We start from the raw sequence: 21,010 nt of genomic DNA, 5'->3' as shown, positions 1-21,010 counted from the left end.
TGGGGATGTAGTTCAGTATACCAGCCCTGAGCTAAATCCCTAGAACCAAAGGACGGGACAGGACAAAGACAGAAAATGCATGGCTGTCATGGAAGAAAACCAGACAAAAGGAGAACACTTCATCCTCTCCCTGTCACCATTTTTCTTCACCTTTAGACACACCATTCTCCAGGAGACAATGAACAACAGTTGCACAACTGTACAATTAGCAGCATAATACCACAGTATACAATGCCTTTGCCATATATATATATATACACACACACTAAAGCAAAAAGAAATCACGCCTTTGAGTACACCCAACCAATTTACAAGTTGTTTTCCAAGAGGGCAATTTACGAGTACAGGCTGACTTGCTTTGCTCCAAGAGCCTATAGTCTCTGCGTCTAGACACCGTGAACAGGAAAAAATTGAGGACGTACTCTTCTCTTGATAACATAGACCAGCCAACAGAATCAACGGATCACTTCCAACTCCCTTTTCTGAGCTCATCTAAAATCAAACAGGGAGAAACGCAGTTTTGCTACTCCTACCTGATTTTGCAACAGGCTGTACTGCAATGTTAACACGGTACACCGCATCATCGTATTTTCAGTCTGCCTCCCCACCCAACAATGAACTAGATTCAGTCTATATCCTAACATGCCACTGCATTACTTGTATTTAAGCACCTCAAAGATATTCATCAACTACCACAGACATAAAATAACTACACAGAAGACCACCTGTCTCAAATTCTTGTCTAGAAATGAATGGAGTATTAAAAAACAATAAGTAAATTTAAAGTGCCAATTGAATGATGGAAAAAACATCCTTGCTTCCCCAATGATTACTCTCTAACTCCTGCTCTGTTCAAGATGTCATACTTATACAGATACAATGAAGTCAAAAAAAGGAAAAGACCTAACTACTCTGCAGGAGCGAGGTAAGCTGTGGTTCCCCTACACCAATGATACTGAACCTTTTAGACACCAAGCACCAATCAAACCCAAAACCCACTTATTTATCAAAAAGTGTCAACACTACAATTAAATCTAATACTGAGGCTTCAGTTTAGAAAAAACAACTCTACGTTAACATCTTTTGTCTTAAAATCCCATGCCACAGGTTTACAACTACTGCTCTACACCATGAAATCTACATACACAGTATTAATGAATACATGTGTTTATATGGAACAAAATGCAAATACGTGAAGTGTAAAAAACTATTTCTTATAGTATGTGAACATTTAAAAATTCTTGGGGGGGGGATGGGCTGAGAATATATATTCATTATGCTTATATTGGCATAAAGTCTCTCTCAAAGTAATCCAAAGAAAATGACAATAAGTTATTCTTTGGCCCAGAGCATTAAGTGTTAAAAAAAAGGGAAGACTTTTTTTTAAACTTTATTTTTTTGGAACAGTTTTAGATTTGCATAAAAATTGAGAAGACAAGGCAAACAAGGTCCCATATACTTCACATACATCTTATATTAGTATGGTTCTTTTGCTACAATTAATGTATCAGAACTAATATATCTTTATTAACTAAAGTCTACAATTCATTCAGATTTCCTTTTGCTGTCCCAGGACCCTATCCAAGATGGATACGACATTTACATGCCATGTCTCTCTCCTTAGACTTCTCTTGAATATGATACTGTCTCAAACTGTCCTTGTATTCATAAGTCTCAAAGTTTTGAGGGAAAATCGTTAACTATTTTGTAGAATGTCTCATTAGTAGAAATTATATGGTGCTTTTCTCATAGTTTGACTGCTTAATGAATTTTTGGGGAAAAATGTAGAAGTATCATTTTCATCACGTCAAATCAAAGGATTATAGCCTCAACATAACATACCACAGATAAAACTGAGAAGACTTGTTTTTCTTCAGCGTATACCATTTTGTGTACTGATCAGTTCTTGCTGTTCTGGTTGGCCTCGAACTTATCAACCTCTTCAGCTTCCCATGTAGCTGAAATTACAGGCATATGTCGCCGTGCTAAGCTGGTCTGAAGTTTTTCAAGCCACATAAAAATATCACCTAATCAAATAATGTTTTGTACTAAGCTTTTCTTCTTCCTAAGAGACAGTAATCCACTTGACAGTACAGCCTGCACTTTCAACAACTGATTTTCCTGAGACGATCAAAGTATGTTTCCCTTTTGAAACCAAAAATGCAATCTGTGTAACAGCTTCCAGGAGTAAGAGAGGAACATCATGGGTCACAGAAAATCAAAAACACAAGGTTGTCCTAACAATACAACAACCTTTAAAAGTAAAGACCTGTAACTAGATATCTGGAAATCAATATAAACCTCAGTTTAAAAAAAAAATTTTTAAATCTATCATAAAATCAAGTCGGCAGCCTAAACAGCAATGAACAGCAATTGTTCACTGCTTACTGTCATTTTTCACATAACACTGCTGTCTCAAGTTATACATTCTTCTTAAATTTAACAGGAACATCACAGACACGCTTGGCTTTCTATAGAACACAAGCTTCCGTGCATGTTTCTACTGCTCATCAATAAGCACGGAAACTTGTAAAAAGGTCAGAAGAAACAATAAAATCAAAGCTGGAAATATACTACATTTAGGCATGCTAAAACAGTCAACATGTTTGTTAGAGCTAACCTCTTCAATGAAAAATTATTTGGGTTGATACCAGAGAAGTCTTATTTAAAGACATACTCACTTTAAGCAAAATCTCTAAACCCCAGAGGGTCATGGGAAAATACAGCAGAAATGCAGGAGAAGTACTTAATCTGATCTACCAGGTTAATACACAAACCTACATGCAGTAACAACTGGGTCATAACTACATGAGGAATAGGAAAAGCTACTAAAAATGCCTTTCTCTACTTCCCAATTCTCCCGAGATGGCTTAAGTACCAATATATTTCATGACTGGTCACAGCTAAAACTAAGTATTAGTTCTTGGAGCTTAGCTGCACACCAGAAACACCTGGGGAGTCTTTCAAAATCCCAAAGCTAAGGCTTTAATCCAGACCCATTAAATGATTTTCTAGCAGAGAATCGAGGAAGTATGTTTTTTAAAGATTCTCAGGTGACTCCAATATGTACCAAAGGCTGAGTCTACAAAAACACAAAATAGAGAATTGTCATCCCAAGTAACATGGCAAGCTGTGCATGGAAAGCAGAGATTTCATCACTATCACCTGAATCCTCACCCAAGCACCTGCCCTCTCCTTCAAGGAGATACTGGATAAATTAGAAGGAAAAATTAACCACACAGTTGGACATAAAATAAAAGGGAAGGAAGCCTCATAATTTAGAAAGAGACACCTGAGAAGTGAAGAAAGTCCTGGAACTCAGAAAGGAGACACTGCCTACACAGGCAGAGGTCTCAGATATTCCAATCTACACCTGAACAGAAAACAGCAGGCTGGATAAGACTGGAAACTACAACAGCAACGTTTCACAAGCAAGGACCCAAGAAATACTGACTCATTAATACTTAAAAAGTAAGACAGTACAGATACAGTGAAGAACTCATTCATGGAATACAAACACATTTTTAAGGAACAAAAAGGGACATTATGTATAAGAAAACGAGTAACTTCAACCACAGAGAATTATAACGTAGCCCTTGGAGCACAACACTAATTTTGTTATCAAGGCACATAATGGCGGGTCTGTCAGACCCACATTTGTTCTTTAGGTTTATTGAACATCTCCACTGATGAATTATTAATGTAATTTTATGAGTTTTATTATATTAAACAATGAGGGCTGGGGATTTAGCTCAGTGGCATAAGCGCCTGCCTTACAAGCATGCGGTTGTGAGTTCAATCCTCAGTACCAAAAAAAACACCACATACATAAATAGATATTATTAAATAATGAGTACTTAACAGGAAAAAATACGCCCAAAATGAGTTAATATTTATTGTTTATAATAAAAGCATCAAAATTTTCAACATCGACTGGTTTTTGGTGTACAAAGTCTACAAAAGACCAGAAATAAATGCCTGTATAACCTAAAATGAAAATACCAATAGCAATCTACAAGAGAAATAATCTTTACTTCAGCTATCACACCTCATGCAGTCGGCACACATGACAATACCACATTTCATACACACATGGCTTACACTGACAGCACATTTTTTTTGTGTTCCTGGCTGGTTTTTTTTTTTTTTTTTTTGGGGGGGGGTCTTTTTGATACAGCGTCTTGCTATGCAGTATGCAGTTCAGGCTGGGCTCACTTTGAGGCCCAGGCTGGTCTCAAACTTGCAGCGATCCTCCTGCCTCAGTCTTCTGAGCACTGGGTTTACAGGCATGTGCCACCATGCCTGGCTTGTTGGCTTTTTTGTAGGACACACTTGACATCTCGGGGTTCTTGCTGTATAGTCAGGAGGATCTTGTATTATATAGAGTACAGTTAACAGGAACATAAAATATCAATCAAATAAATTATTAGATCCTTAACGTGTACTGTGCATTTAGAATAGATATCAAAATTTTCATATCAGCTATGTACTTCCTTACAAAACCTAAAAGATGATATCAAAAATAAATACATATATGAACCACAATGAAAATACCACTAGATCCCCATCCCCGCATTTTAAAAACAAAATGGATGCGCCAGCAGTGGCCATGCAGGGCCAGGAAGAGAAACAAGAGCCAGTTCACCCTTCCTGGCAGCCAGCACCAGCCATGTGAGGCTAAGAAGAGAAAACAAAAAGCCAATTCGCCCTTCCCAAGAGTCAGACCTGCCCCACCCCACCCCTATTAAGCAACCAGCTGATTTGGAGGAGCACAGGGTGAGCTGATACCAACTGAGGTACAAAAACAACTTAATTCTTGCATTGTCTGACTGACTTTGCAGGCCTAAACTTGGTAGTCTGAGGGTCTATTTAGAGGATAACAATATGCAATATAGTAACTTATGGGGATTTCCTTCTGTCTTGTTTTTGAAATGCAATATTGTTCTGTTTTGTTTTGTTCCATTTTACTGTTTTGTTTTCTTCAATGCTCTGTTCTGATTTGTTTTATTCTGTTCTGTTTTTGTTTGATTTTATTATGTTTGATGGTATAGGCAGCAATTTTGAAGATAACAAGAGGCATTATGGTAACCATTGTTGATTCCTATTGCCTTGACTGTTTTGTTTTGATTGGCTTGTTTCATTTTATTTTATTCACTTTAAAATAAAAGAAAAATACCAATAGATCGCTACCACAAAACTAAGCTTTGCTTCAACTGCCACATCCAAGACAATTCATGTTCAACAAGTATATGTATCACACAAAAGTATAAGCTTACACTGATAGTACATATATTCTGTTTTCCTGCACTTTCTTTTTTTGTTGTGTTGTGTTGTTTGTTTGTTTGTTTCTGAAATAGGGCCTTAATATGCAGCCTAAGCTGGCCTCAAACTTGTGGCAATTCTCCTGCCTCAGCCTCCCAAATGCTAGGATTACAGGCACACAGCACCACGTCCAGCTTCCTGTATCTTCTTGTAGGGCACAGCTGATGTCTTTGTTTTCTTGTTGTCATAGCAGGTCTTTGTGATGCTACATCTGCCAGTCATCAGTGTGAACCACAATTTTTTTTTGCATAGTTCCTTGGGCAAAAACAACTGTTTTTCTTCTGCTGTACATGATCCAGTACCAATGCTTAAGAAAATTTCACCATACTTTGCACTTCTTACTTTATTTGTAAACTATTTTTGCATGTATGCGTGTATGCATGTATGTTTAGGATTGAGTAAAGCACACCACTGATCAATGCTTTGTTTCAAGTGATGTCACAATTGCTGTATAATCAACAACATCTACTACATATTTGGTTTTGTTGTTCAAAGTTTCCATCTCAGTCTTCTGTTTTGTTGAGGTTTCCCTATCAGTATTTCCAACACAGTGAAATGTTGACCTCAGCAGTCTGCTGTTCTTTGCCATATTTAAGGTCAATGTTACATCTTTCTGGAATTAAAGATTGTAATAATTCTCTCTTTTGAAACTGCAACATTTCCTTTGGAATTTCTGCTCTGTTTTTGTGCACATTCCCTATGCTAGTCAGCTTAGTAAATGTAACATTAACCGGGAATGGGTAAACCAATTGTCAGAAATCACATTCCCATTAGTTTGGGAGATGGGAGCAACAAGCCTGTTCACAACATCATTCGGTTTATTAGTATATGAATAAAGGACCTGATGGCTGTGTTCCAGGATAAAGGTCTACGTTGAAAGAACAGTAACTCTGTAACTACAAGGGCATCAATTTTCATGCCATATCTTGACCAATCACTTTTCCATAAGTCTTTTACCTTTCTGCAATCACCATAGAATTCTAAGTAAAACAGACCTATAAATGCTTTCAGTTCAGGTAGTGAGACGTGATAATATATACATTTTTTAAATATGGCTATTGGTGGATACAGAATGTTTTACTTGCATCTCAGCCTTAAGAGCATTTCATGGTATCTTCTAGAATTTTTGTCTGTTAAAATTTTCAGCACTAAATGGCAGTGCTAGAATTCTGTGCAATACATTTTACCCCTGCCAAGACCTTCATCGTACTGTCACCTAGTTCTAACACTGAATTGACCTAATTCTAACATGGGTCCTTCCATGTTTGCGTGGCCATTTTGTAACACTTTGACCAGTCAAATAGGTAACTCACATTGCTATTTTCTTCATCATCTGAATCAAGGAAGTTGTATTCCTTATAAGGCTGCATTTCCTGTGTCTGTATCAGCCAATTCTTGCTCCACTTTACTGTTACAGGAACTTTGGCTCACATGGTCAGGGTCAAAATCATCACCCTCATACACCCCCACCACTGTTATGTGATGAAAGCAAGTGTTTTACCATAAAGAATCATTATCCATTCATGAGTAATCTGATGATTCACTTTTGACCTCCTCCAAAACTTGCAGATCTGTTTTGTGCCACTGTACTGAACTAAGTTACTTCTACCACAAAAATCAAAAGAAAACTTTTTTTTTTTTTTAACAAATCCTGGAGTTGTGTGAGTCTACTGGATCCTTTGTGATGCTTGGGTAAACATATGCAAAAACAGATGGCGCATAAAGGTAGGTCCAAACCCCATTTCACCACTTTCGCACATACGCATACTCCTTGCTATTCATCATTCCAAGTGGGTAAATACACAGATTGTTTCCTGTATCCCGCAGGGAAAGGTACTGAGACACACAGCCAGCTATTTTAACACTAAAGTATAAATTACAGTACCGACGTAAGCAATGGGTCTTTTGGACCCAGGCTTATGCCTCAAGGGTTAAAACAATCATCAGGGTTGAGAGTCCCAAAGATAAAAACTAACACAACTTAACAGACATCTCCCAACACAGCCTGATACTTTAGCCCTCTCAACTGATGCTCATTTGTGGACTGGCTGACATGAAGAACATAGTTACAGCGCCCAAATGAGAAACATTCTGTTTCTAATAACCAGTGAGTCCAGAGGGTACTAGGCCTCTTTTTTGGTGGTAGTGGTGAAGATGGCTTTTCCTCACCTCCCAGAGGGACTGAGTCTACTATTATGAATAAAGTTACAATAAGCAATGTGTACAAAAGAAGTAAAAGGTAGAGAAATATTGACTTTCTCAGACAAAAATTAAGGAAATTTGTAGTCAGCAGATCTGCTTTCCAAGAAATGTTAAAATTAAGTTCTTCAGAGAAAAGAAAACTCTCATAGATCTGACACTCAGAAGTAAAAGAAAGAAAGAGTATTAGAGAAGGAATGAGGTTAATTCCTATGAGTCCCTCACAAGGACATTCAGACTGATTTACAAGACTATACCATCTACTTTCCTAACACATCAGATTCCTTTAACTAAATGAGAATCAACCCTTTTTAAAATTACTTAAAGTAGGGGAGTGGCAAAAAGACCTCATCCCAGGGCCCCAGTGCCACTGGTCAGAGTCCATGCCAGCCCCACAGCATATATGAGAAGCTCAGGTCCAAAGCTCCCAAGAAACCAGTACAGGCATAAGGCCTGCACCAGCAGCTATCAGAGGAGCTGAGCCCATGTGACATGTGACTCTGATGTTCCAGAGGTGGCTATCAGGATGAGTTCAGCCTGAGCCTAGGCTGTGCCTGACCCCAAGGTGGTGCCTCCCCACCGCTGTCTGCTGTCTGCCATGCCCCTGGAGCTGGCCATGTATAAGTGGCTGCTGCTGTGAGACCACTCGCTGGCTGGCAGTCAAGCGCAACTTTGTATCTGGCTTCACAGCCTGACAGTGAGCCAAGAGCAGTGACTACAAGATGGCATGCAGTGGTAAAGGCCATGCAGTACAGGAGCACACTGGTAGACATGAACACACACTCATGATGGCTACACCGGTGGCACCAGTCAGAAGGATGCCACAGCGCCACTGGTGGTGTGGTTGAGTCCCCACATATGCTACTACCTGGCCTGGTTCCTCTTAGGTGCTATGCTTTCTACTTAGCGGCTGTGGTCTGCGAAGTATAAGGGAGCCAGACAGGACTAGCAGTGGGAGTGGGAGTCTCACGCCCAGTACCAGTGCAGGTGGCCGTCATGAGTGCCCTGGCTGATAAGCTGATACTCCAAGACCCAGCCAGCAACTTGAGGAAGTCAAGAACCTTCAGCAACAACAGTTCCACGTGAAAAGCCCAAGATCCATCCATGGTGGCCTGCCAGCCTTCTCCAAAGTCTCTGGTCAGCTCATGCCAGGACATTTAGCTGGCTTACTGCCCAACCCGCCCCTACAACCGTAAGGCCTTGAGGTTAAGGTCTCTTTGCGTCTAAGTGGCCCTGCCTGATATGGTCTAAGCCTGCACAATACTGGAGAACCCAACACTTGCAGCCCTATCTTATTTCCAACTTTGTCACTGCAACCTGTTTTACCAGGGTGGGCCTGCTCCTTTGAAACCTGATCTGTCACCAGAGATGGAATTCTAGATCTCAGTGAAGGACTTCTATGAAGAAACCAAGCACTCAAGCCTGAACTCTGTAGCCTTGAAATTTAGGGTCAAGGGTTAAGAGGCAGTACCTGATCTGGTCCTGAATGCATTTAACTAAGTGCCATTTTGTCTACACACTTCCAAGCCAGAACTACAACAAGGGTCACTGAAACTTTCCAAAACATTGAGCTGTCAACTGCAAAATATGTGGTAGTTTTATAATGATGCTTTTACTTTGTTTTTAAATAGAAATGAGGGAAACAACTTCAATAACCTTCTGAAACTATATTTTTCCATTTTTTGGCAAAATGGTCAGATATTTTCAATCTTGCTCTACATTTTGGAATCAATAGAAAATAAATGATTAAGATATAAATGAGGCCCCAAGGAACAAAAGTTTACTTCATTTCAAGCAATCTACATTCCAGAGTCTTGAACACAACAGAATATCATTGTGAACCTCCTGAATGGAACTAATTTCAATTGTTCTGTGAATACCACAGGAAACAAGTGCATCTTGGGAGTGAAGTAACTTAACAGGCAGAAAAGGGGTATTCTGGCAAATACTTGTAAACTATGGTGAACTGTAGACGTGTTTAACACTAATACTTCAATATGGCGTGAATCTTTAACTTTGTAATTTATTTGTGACTTATACATTTGAGCCATGTTTCTGAATCTATGGTTTTTGTATTTGTCTGAACCATTCTGTACAATGGATGAATATTCACAGAAAAAAAAAAAAATACCACAGTAGTAAACCAGAAAAATAATTGATGAAATAGTATTTGGAACAATTAGTGAGCAACTCTTTTACATGAAGATTCTGAACAAAGTATATGATAATAATTTTTTTAAACCATTTGAAAGCAGACAATTTATTCTACAACAGCAAATGCAGTGTGTTTGTTCCGTGACTGGATAGGTGGCTCAACAGCTCTAGACCTCTGTTCCTGTTTATAAATTAAGAAGTCTTATGAGAAAGTGTCAAGATTTCCCAGGTTTGGCACAGTTTGATTTAAAGATGTGGAACTTATGTACTCAACCAACTTTTTCATATCACATGTAATCATTTCCTTCTTTTATAAATTATGTTTGTACATCATTACCTAAGAAGCTATCAATTTAAAGCATTGTGGCACACATTTATATTTCCACCAGTCTATGTGGCCAAGGCAGATAGATCACAAGTTTGAAGTTAGCTTTGTGGCAACTTAGACCACATTTCAAAAAAATAAAAAATTATCAGGTATGTAGCTTGATGCTAAGGCCCTGGGTTCAGTCCCCAGTGGTGAAAGCATATATTGATAAAATATTGCTAAAAATACTTACTCTAAGTTACCTGCAAAGTTAGCTTATAAAGCACTGAAAAACTTTTCTTTACAGATCTATTTTGCTAGGTTCAGCAAATTCCTTAATTTTCTTCACGTGCAAAGCGCATTTTTAAAAAAGAACAATATACATGTGACAGTATATACATTTTCTTATTTATAAATTAATTTTAAGAATACAGAATGTAAATGTAAAAATCTTTATAGAGATTTTCATTAGTAATTTCTTTAGATAGAACAAAAATGTATGTACTTTTAGGACAATCTCAAAGAAAGAATATGCACATGGAAGAGTGGATCTTGCAGCTAAAGCTCAGAGGATAGTAAATCTTCTCCCCCTTCAATATTCAACCTTAAAGCTGGACAATTTAGAAAAACAACCATGTCAGTGCTCTGGAAATAAAAACCTGAGAAGCATTCAGGCTTGAAAAATGTCATACTTCAGGTGAATGGTGAGACTCCGCCTCAGCCTGCACAGAAGCTCTGCTATGGGGAAAGGCCACAATGGCTGGCTGTTTCTCTGCGAGAGTCAAGAGTCTCACAATCAGAAGAGGTAGGCCACAGCTACTTCTAGTGACACTGTTAATGGGAGTGACTTTTTAAAGGCTGACCAGCAGGAAAGGATCTACAGTGGCTCTACCGCCTATGGTTACGGTCTAAACAGAGACAAACACCACAAAGGAAAAGAGATCTCTGAGACTTGCACATTTCTGGCCAACTCTAAGAATGTGCATAAGAGCACAATAGATTTAAAAGAACCTGAACCCAAATGTAACCTAGGCAAACTGGAAAACAATCAAAACTTTGAACATGCCCATTTCTAAGCCCGCAGAAAGATCCACTGGTAAAGCATGGAAGACTTACTGGCTCTTGGTATTTAGTACAACCTCTAATTAGTCATTGGCTGACTAGTAAGATGGACACAAAGTAACCCCAAAAAACCAGGTTTTTAAAATAGAAAAATTTTAAACAACATCCCAAAATTCTAGGAGACTAAGACAAGAGGATGGCAAGTTGAACCTTGTCTGCCCAACATGTCAAGACTAACAACTTCAAGCGAAAAATAAACAAAGAGGGTTGGGAATGCAACTTAGTGTAAAGGCATGAGGTTCAATTCCTAGTACCATCACCAAAAATAGCAACAATAAATCTTTTAAAAGAAAGAGAATAATGACAAAACACAAATGAGAATCCAATGATAAAAATGAAAGCAAAACAGGAATATAGAAACTGAAGGAGTAATAAGATCCAAAATGGATAATAGGATAATTTAAAAATGAAATGGAAGGAAAGTGCTCTAAAAGATATAACTGTATGTTGAAGTGTGTAAGACAGATAACCATGCTGTTTTTTTTTCTTTTTTTAAATTTTATTAAAAGACTAAATAAAACAGAAAATAGATAGAAATAATGCATATGTTCAGAGAAAAACACAAACAGTAAGAAATCACTAGCTGATGTTTACATATCATCGTTTACAAATAGTAGATCAAAATACAAAAGTGGATCATGTAAAGTGGGAATTCAAACAGCGAGACTGCAAACAATTCTGTTCAATTATACAACAAAAACTTAGTAACATGGTTGTCAATCCTATACACTTAAACATACATGCAGTTATCTACATCTTCATTTAGGTTTAGATGAAACAAACTGAAGCAGGTTAAAATCATTCTGAACAAAGAATAAGAGTTTTGCTGAATTTCACATTATGAAACTCCATGATCAGCACTGGGTACAATAGTGTCTTTTTTTTTTTTAATTTAATTTAAAGAAGGACTAAACAAAACAAAACGGGTAGAAATAATACATAATTTCAAAGAAAAAAATAAACAGTAAGAAATCACTAGCTGATGATTACAGATTGTCTTATCAACACTTATTGAAGATACTAAAGTGGAGCATATAAAGTGTGCATTCAAACAGTGAGATTGCAACCAGTTCTGTTCAACTATCCAACAAAAACTTAGAAATATGGTTGCCAATCCTATACACTTAAAAATACATGCAGTTAGGGGCTGGGGATTTAGCTCAGCGGCTAAATAAGCACCTGCCTGGCAAGCAGGAGGTCGTGAGTTCGATCCCTAGTACCAATAAAAAGTTAAAAAAAAAAAAAAAGAACAAAAATACATGCAGTTATCCATATCTTCAATTATGTTGAGATTGAACCAACCCAAGCAGGCTAATATCACTCTGAACAAAGAATAATACTATTGCTGGGTGTCACATTATGACACTCCAGGATCAGCACTGGGTACTTTAGTGTCCCTTTTTCTTCAAAGTATCTGTTCATTTCATCATGTGTCATAAGATCAGTTCTCGTAAACTGTTTATAGATTACACACATGCATGAGTCTTAACATGTATTTCTATCTTTTCTATATTAGCAGGAGAAACAAAACAAAGCAAAACAAAACAAAACATTCCTATAAACACATGAAACAAAAAAAAACAAAGACGGTTGTATAAAAAGTTCTACTATGTTTCCTGTGTTGTCTCTTGTTATCTCCAACAGAAGTGGCTATATCATCAGACATAGTATAACTGAATGTCAGTACATAACAGTATTAATAAAAACACAACTTTGTATTTCGTATAAAACTTCAAAAACAGGCAGCTATCAAACCAGAATGTGCACTGTGGAGTCTTGTCATCTTCAGTGTAGTTGCCTATACTCTCAGACTTGATACTATCAATCATACCAGTTTTGAATAAAATCTGTCGATACCAAACAGCAATCAAACAAACCAGATTTAACTAAGATCAGTCCTGATAAAACAGTGTAAGTCATACAGGGCTCCAGATTAAGAAAATAGGAAATTAAAGATGATTACTGTGCTATATCCTGATGTTTTGGGGTAGCTGTCTGTGCCCTCAAATCTAATGCAAGTAGACAAATTGGGACAGAATAAAATCAGAAAAAAAAATAGAATAAAATCTATCTAAGCAGAGTGGTGGGAGTAATGTGGGTTTTAAATCCTGATATACTATTACCAGTATCTTCTGTCATCTTTTTTAAGACTTTCCCTGCCCTTTCACTGCCCCAGGGTACACCGTGCATTTTCGGGTCTGACTAAGACCCTTGGTTTAAAATTGGGGGATGGGGCAACCTGCTATTTACCTAAGTGTTTCCGAACCTTCTCTGTCCTGGACTTGATCTCTAATTGTACTCCTTGACATTTAAAGCCTGTCTTTCCAACCTATCCACAAATACTGGTCTAGCTGCCCCTGTTACTCTCTGGTTCTCTGTCACATAGAGCATTGTTTTCTCACATTTGATTTTCAGTCCACGTACTCTTTTTCATGTTAATTATATTTCCTATAAATAGCATCTCGGTGGACCCTGCCTCCTGATCTACTCCATGTGTGGTTCTTTTTTGTCTTTAATTTAGTGTATCAAATCCATCTATATTAGAGATTATAACCAACCTTCTCTACCTCATTTCTGTTATGCTCTTTTATTGCCATCAGTGTCTGCTTATCTTCTTCATTCTGTTTTCTGCTCCATTCATTGAGGCCTCTCTGCCACTGTTCCTGAATCCTAGTACTTTTCTCTCTCTCTAGAATGCCCTGCAGTATTCTCTGTAGAGTTGGATTGGTGGTTGCGAATTTCCCAAGTTCCTCTTTGTCTTAGAAGCATCTTGTTTCCCATTAATTTCCAGAGACAGTTTAGCAGGGTATATCAATCTGGGATGGAGGTTATTTTCTTTCAGGGCTTGGAATATTTCGCTCTAGGCTCTTCTTGACTTGATGGTTTGTTTTGAGAAGTCTAACTTGATTTTGATGGGCCTTCCTTTATAAGTTATCTGTTTCTTGTCTCTAACACCACTTAATATTCTGTTCTTATATTGAATTTCTGGGGTCTTATTATATGGCTAGGTGTGGCTCTGTTTTGGTTGTAGGTGGCTGGAGTTCTGTATGCCTCATATAACAGAATATCATTTCCTTTTTCTATGTTTGGGAAGTTTTCCTTAATTACTTCTGTGAATAGCCTTTGTAGTTCCATTGTTTGTACCCAGTTCTTCATTCACATTCTTTATTCCAAGTTATAGATCCTTTTGATGTCTTCTAGCCTTTGGATTGTTATTGCTTGTTTCCTTGTTATTTTTAAAAAGTTTTCACTTTTATAATCTCACATTGCAAAATTGACCTCCAGTTTGAATAATCTATCCTTAGTTTCTTTCAAACAGATTTGTCATCTTCCCATAGACTTTTTAATTTCCTGGTAAACTCTTTGAATCTGCTTCATGTAGTCTATATTATGTTTATATTCTTCATTAAATGGTTCTCTCCTTTGTTTGAGCTCCTCCCTTCTTCCATCTGTGTCTGCTTGAGGGGTGCTTAGTATCTCTTTCACTAATCTTCTTATATCTTTCTTTACTTGGCTAAATATTTCCCTTTTGAACTCATCTATGAGGTCCCAAATTTATCTCTTTATGTCCACTGGTGCCATGTTTGATATTTGCATGTTTGCTGTTCTCATTCTCCTTTGTATTTACCCGTCCTAGGTCAATGTTCCCAGGGTTGGGACCTGGGGACTTTTTGTTGTTGCTTCCTTTTCCCATCTTTTTTGTTTCTTCCAAGAGACCCCAGTTTCTTTCTTTGTTGGCTACTATTCTTCTGAAGCATGCTGGCTAGATGACCCCTCCCACTGCCGTGTGCTAATGAGTTGCAGACAGGGACAGCGTATGCTGGCCCCTCCCCTCCAGATCAATCAAGCTGCTGTGGCCTGCACAGTATTACTTTGCACCACCTCCCCTCCAGGTAAATCAAACTTCTGAGGCTTCCCTGGGTTAGTGTGCATCACCCCTATAGGGTTGATTTCTGATAACCTATTGGGTCTCAGCCAGGTCATGTGACCCAGACCTAGCTCACTCCACCAATCCCATTCAGGAAGAAAACAAGTGACTTAAGTCACTGCTACCCCTTCTATTTGCCAGTCCTGCCCAGTCCCAGAATGTCATCCACCGGAGCCCCCCTTTCTGTGGAATGGCTCCACTCCCGTCACTCACCACAGGTTGCTGTAGGCTCCCCACCAACTCAGTTCTCCATTAGGTTCACTGGCCCCCGATCTAGTGTAAAACTACACCTCCAGTGAATCGAAGCAGCAGGACCTCAGATGGCTTGGCAAGTCGCCCGCTGTGGTGGGAACACTGAACCTTTAACTGTTCCAACAGCACCAGGACTGACTGTATGTTTGGTTGATTTTTCTCACCTTAATTTCTTCTTGGGATGAGAGAATTCAGCTACCTCTGTTTGGGGCTCCCCACTCTCTATTATGTTGAATTCTAAGTTGACTATCTCAGAAAGCCTCTGTAGCCAGCTGTTATGTATCTGCCATCTTTGCTCCTCCCCCAAGTTTTTGTTGGATCATTAAACAGAATGGTTTGCACTGTTATTGTTTGTCTACTATTTATACTTTGATTTTATAACTTGAACAAGTATTCCTAAGATGACAATATGTAATTTATCAACTAGTGATTTCTTAGTGTTAATTTTTTTTGAAATTCTGTATTATTTTTACTCTTTTTTACTCTTTTGGGCATATTCCCAGAAGAACTGAAAACACCATGCCACAGTGATATTTCTGCACCCATGTTTACAGCAGCACTTGTAATAGCTAGATCTTGGAAACAACCTAAGTGTCTCAACTGAGGAATGGATAAAAAAAGTTGTGGTATTTTTATACAATGGAGTACTACTCAACTATAAAGAATGATCATATTGAGATATTTATAAGTAAATGGACACAGCTGCAGACCACAAAGTGAAATAAATCAAACTCAAATGTATAAATATCATAAAGTCTCCCTAGGTTAAGAAATGGTAAGAATACATAAAAGTATGTGGTAATCATGATTCCCCATTATATTGCCTTGAAGCTTTACAATGTTTTCATTCGTTAGTTTTATTCTGGGTTGTTTGATTTTATTGTCTGTGATGGTATGAACAGCTATTCTGAAGAAAACAAAACATTATAATAGCTAGTGCTGATAAGTTCTACCAAGCTTTTGTTCTTCTGTCTCCATCGATTTTATCATGTTGTATCTTACTGGATTTTACTATATGTAATAGTATAAACAAAATTTTTTATGGAGAAGATAATATAGTAACCATTGTTGGTTTTCTGCTAGTTCATTCTTAATACCCTTTAATACTTTCATTCTCTTGAATGGTTTTATATTGTCTTGTTATGTTTGATACTATAGTTATGAAGGTACACTCAAATATTTCAAGGAAAGCGACACTATGGTAGCTACTGTTATGTCGGGTTGTTTTGTGGTGAAACACTGCGTTGCTTAAATTGTTCTGTTTTGAAAAAAAATTAGCTTTTACTTCTATTATTGAAATTTATATAATATGAATAAATAGCTTTGTGTCAGTAGATTCTGTTGCTAAATCAGTAGGTAAAAATCCTTAAATTAAGCCTCTAGAACTCATTCAGAGTAACTTGACCACTGTTTATTTCTTCAGGGTCCTTTAATTTCAAGGGAGTATAATTCCATTATGAAACAGTGTAAATAACAATGTAAAACATAAAAGACACAGTTATTGTCCAATGGAATGAAGCAGCTTATCTATGAGAGTAGTAATTACTATGTTTCATTTTAAGGGAGACAGAAATGATACAGAAGTAGGAAACTTCTTCCAAAAATGAAATATGTCCTATATAAATGTCTAATGTATATTATAAAATTTGAATCTTAATTCCATTCCTTTTATTCTACAAATACTTTAAACATTGCTTTTCCTCTTTAAGTCAGTTCTCTTCAAATTCCTGCAGCCTGGCTTTGCCATCTTCTCTTCGTCTGTTGCCGTCATCACTCAGTTTGCCAGATGTACCTTACCACAGCCTTGCTCTCCCAGTCGTGCTGCCATCATCCTAGGAGACTTCAACAAGCGCACGGAAACTCACGCAGCACCCTGCCTCTCAGGTCACTCATGCTACATCCAGAAAGACCTCCTGCCTCCACTGCACCTTGATCACCCACTTCTTCAGTTGTTTATCTTCTCATCACAGTTGACTCAAATACAAGTTTACTAATTAAAAATTGCATTCTCTAAACACAACCTCCCATCTTTCTAAGTGACTATCCAACCTCTCCACCATGAGCACTCTCCGAAGTGTGCATGTAAGCACATGTCTCATCCACCATGTTGATTTTTTCATAGGCCCTATTTTGTTTTCCAGGCTCTAATCGCATTCCAACAAACTGACTCTTTCTCATTTCTTTGTTCTATAAGTTACCTACAAGCAGCACACAAAAAATGAGGAAAGGTCATTTTAATTATATAAAAAGTTCAGGATAACAACAGAAGTAGTAGAATCCCAAAAGAAAAATAAACAGTCATAAGCAAATATTTCATTAAAAAAAAAATCAATTGGGGGGGGGGGGGGCCTGGGGATTTAGCTCAGCGGCATAAGTGCCTGCCTTGGAAGCAGGCAGTCGTGAGTTCGATCCCCGGTACTGGTAAAAATGAAAAAGACCAAAAAAAAAAAAAAATCAATTTTTTCATATAAATCAATGTTCAGCCTCACTAATAATCTATCAAAATTAATCAATAAAGTCACAAAAATGAAAACTTTAATAAGCAAGCCTAACAAGAGTCCAATGACTCTACCATTTTTTACTACCAACTGGCATAAACCTCTACATTTCTGAAAATAATTTGGTAATATCACTTAAGATAAAATGTGTTTTCCCTTTTCTCTTGTCTTATTATAGAAGGGTAAACTTTTAGAATAATAAAAATTCAGACAAAATTGTTCAATTTAGTGTTGCAAACAATGCAAAAATAAGATATTCAGAAAATGGTTTCACATGGCGCAGAGCAATTCACCCTATTACACTTAGAATGTGAACTCAGATGCAAAAAATTAAAGTAAAATTATGGTACTATCCCATGATTTCAGGAATTAGCTCCAAGAACTAGTTCCTGTCCTACACAAAATGGCATAGGTTTACCTTCCCCAGCTCCTTCCCTTTAAATACAACTAAAATTCCCAACACTATTTCAGCAATCACAAAAGAACTCAAAAAGTAAAGATGGAAAGGCACCATGGCAAGCGCCTCAGGACTTGCAAAAGTAATGTACTACAAAGGTTCTTGAGCCTTCTAAAAAATCTTTTACAGACTAGACACCAAAAGGACCTAAAACTCAGCACCACGAACAAATAGAGGTCAAAAAGGTCCAAGTTTGCTTTCTGTGGTCAAAGGAACAGAAAAGAGGTAGTAGCAGGGTGCCAGCAGGAGGACCATTCTGGACCCCACATTTGCAATTAGCTAAAGGCCTAGCATGCCAGAACCAAAGTTGCCAAAGAAGACCAGCTGGAGAAATTTCATCCCCTGCCCCACACACCACATGTAGCAGGTAGGGCCAAGCCAGCCATGCCAGCCGCATCTCTCAGTTCTTCACTTAGGAGGGCAACTCACACTCAGTATCTCCCAGCCCTGCATCCAATAATAAAGGGAACCCAGGCTCGTGTATCCATGTCCCCACGCAGCAGAAAGGAGTTGTATTTTACAAACAGCTTTTAACAACTTGGAAAAATATGAAGATACTGCAAGATTTACTTATAAACTAAGAAAAACAAACAAAATTATAGACGCAGTATTATCTTCTGTATTTCTCAAGCACATAAAAATCGCACAACTTTTCCTTTATCAGTGATTGTCTCATGGTAAGAAATTGGTTATTCTTGTTTTTCCATTTCCAATTTTATTAAAGTATTTGTCGCTTTGTAATACTAGCTTTATATTTAAAACTCCAACCATAATATACTGAAACAAGTGATATCAAGCAATAGTAACACTCAGGTTACAGTGAGTTCTGCGGCTTCAATGAGATGATACAGCACAACGACCACCGTGCTCACCCAAACTCACTCACGTACCTGTGGATCTGCCCGTTTTTATGCAGGTATTCCAGTCCTTCTAACACTTCTCTAAGTATTGTAGCAATGGTAGGTTCATCTAGTACTCCACTTTTGTGTTCTCCCTTTGCCACAATATGCTTAATAATATCCAAAACAGAACCTGAAAACAGAAAACACAGTTCACTAAAAAGTATTAGCTCGTTCAATATAATTCAGATCCATTTTGAAATCAAAAGCCATTTAAACCTTTTCTTAAAATTCACTGTGAATTGTGAAGGAAAGGAAAAAAATAGCAAATAGAAACACAGAAGCTTAAAAAGTTGTAATTTATTTTTAATTCTAATCTAAAACAGAAAGTAACCTGCTGATACTCAAATGGTAAGTTCAACCAGCAACTCCTTTAGAGAGTTCTAATGAGAATTTGAAAATAACGGAGGATTTCTAACCACCCCCGAAGAATACATGGGAGAACCACACCGATTAGTAACACTCTGATAAAAGACATCACAAATCACTGTAGCCCAGAGTACAGTATACAGTATTGTGTAACTAAAGGCACAAAAACCCACTTGTAGGTCAGACCAGGCAAAAAGTATCAAAAAAGTAAAGATGGTATTTGTATATAAACTAACTTTAAAGGCTAAAATTTTCAGGTAAATAATTTATAAAAATAAAACAGGTAAGGCAAAGACAAATGTGAAAAGAGTAATAATGGCAGTTTTCTTTTAAATAAAACCTCATATGTCTTCTCAGCCCTATTCTCCCCAGAAGAGGAAATAATGTTCCTATGGAAGAATCAGTGGAGAGAGAAGAAGTGACACCAATAAGTAGCTAAAAGCACAGAATACCAAAACTGATGATTATAATCAAAAAATCCTGGCGAGATTGGTAAGATTTCTGGCAATACACTGGCCCACAAAGATCATAGAACCAATATTAGAAACTGTGCTGAAGACTGGAACATAACACAGACTACACTGAAAAGAAAATCCAATACCCATTTCTTCATAGAAGACCTCAATGATCAAGATTAAAACCAAAACAACCTCTTAGTCCTCTTGAAAATATACCCTAACTAGATGCTTGCAGTTCACGTATATATATATATGTATGTATTTCTTTAAAAAGTGATCTACACAAGCTCCTGCCTGGCAAGCAAAAAGTCCTGAGTTCAATCTCTGGTACAAAAAAAAAAAAAAAAAAAAAGGTTATCTAGATGAAATCTTCAAAACCTCAGAGAATTTGGTTTAGGGTACAGTCCAGTGGTCATGTGCCCTGGGTTCAGTCCTCTGTACCAAAACAAAAGAACTCAAGACTGAACACAAATTTATTTTAGCTCCCACTTAAAAAACAGCAACTTGTTAAATTTGATCTTTAAAAAAAAAAAAAAAACCTACAAAAAGAAAACAGATAAGAGAGATGGCAACAGTATTCTAGAAGAAAACAGAAAAAGTTCTAAGCAGAGTGGAGAATCTAACCTTCAGTCTTCTGGTGGAGTTGTGCGATTTAAGAAAAAAAGTGCTTACTGGCCTCAAACTTCAAATGACTAAGAAGCATACACAAGTACCACATAAGGAGAAGTCGGGGCGATTGGAAGAAGGAATGGTGTGAGTTCAGATAACAAAGTATAAGATTCCTCCCTGTTCCTGCGGTCTAGAAGCCAGTCCACCACCACGCCCCACTTCCAGCTGGGGACAGGCAGCTTATGCTCAAGACAAGGAAACAGAGAAGCTGCAACTCCCTACCACAGCACTATACTATTAATATTTATAATTACTAGTTTCTATTAATAGTTACAATACTAGTTAATACTACTACTTATTGCTACTGTCTTTATTGCTGAGATAAAAGCTCATGATTGGGAAGGAGACACCTACAAAGTTTGGTTCACATATAAAC

General features: G+C 37.6%; 1 protein-coding gene across 1 annotated transcript in view; it reads right to left on the bottom strand.

The window, feature by feature from the left end:
- The window catches only part of Oxsr1 (oxidative stress responsive kinase 1), a 134,733-nt gene that overhangs the window by 70,438 nt on the left and 43,285 nt on the right, over nucleotides 1-21,010 (bottom strand). Inside the window, exon 4 of the mRNA XM_003464098.5 lies at nucleotides 19,130-19,271. Within this exon, the coding sequence (XP_003464146.1) occupies nucleotides 19,130-19,271 (142 nt within the window). The remainder of the gene's footprint in view (nucleotides 1-19,129; nucleotides 19,272-21,010) is intronic.

Source organism: Cavia porcellus, unplaced genomic scaffold (genome assembly GCF_034190915.1).
Source record: "Cavia porcellus strain 051 isolate PalLab524CR breed Dunkin Hartley unplaced genomic scaffold, mCavPor4.1 scaffold_15, whole genome shotgun sequence".
NCBI classification, from domain to species: domain Eukaryota; kingdom Metazoa; phylum Chordata; class Mammalia; order Rodentia; family Caviidae; genus Cavia; species Cavia porcellus.
This window is presented reverse-complemented; position numbering and strand designations above follow the sequence as displayed.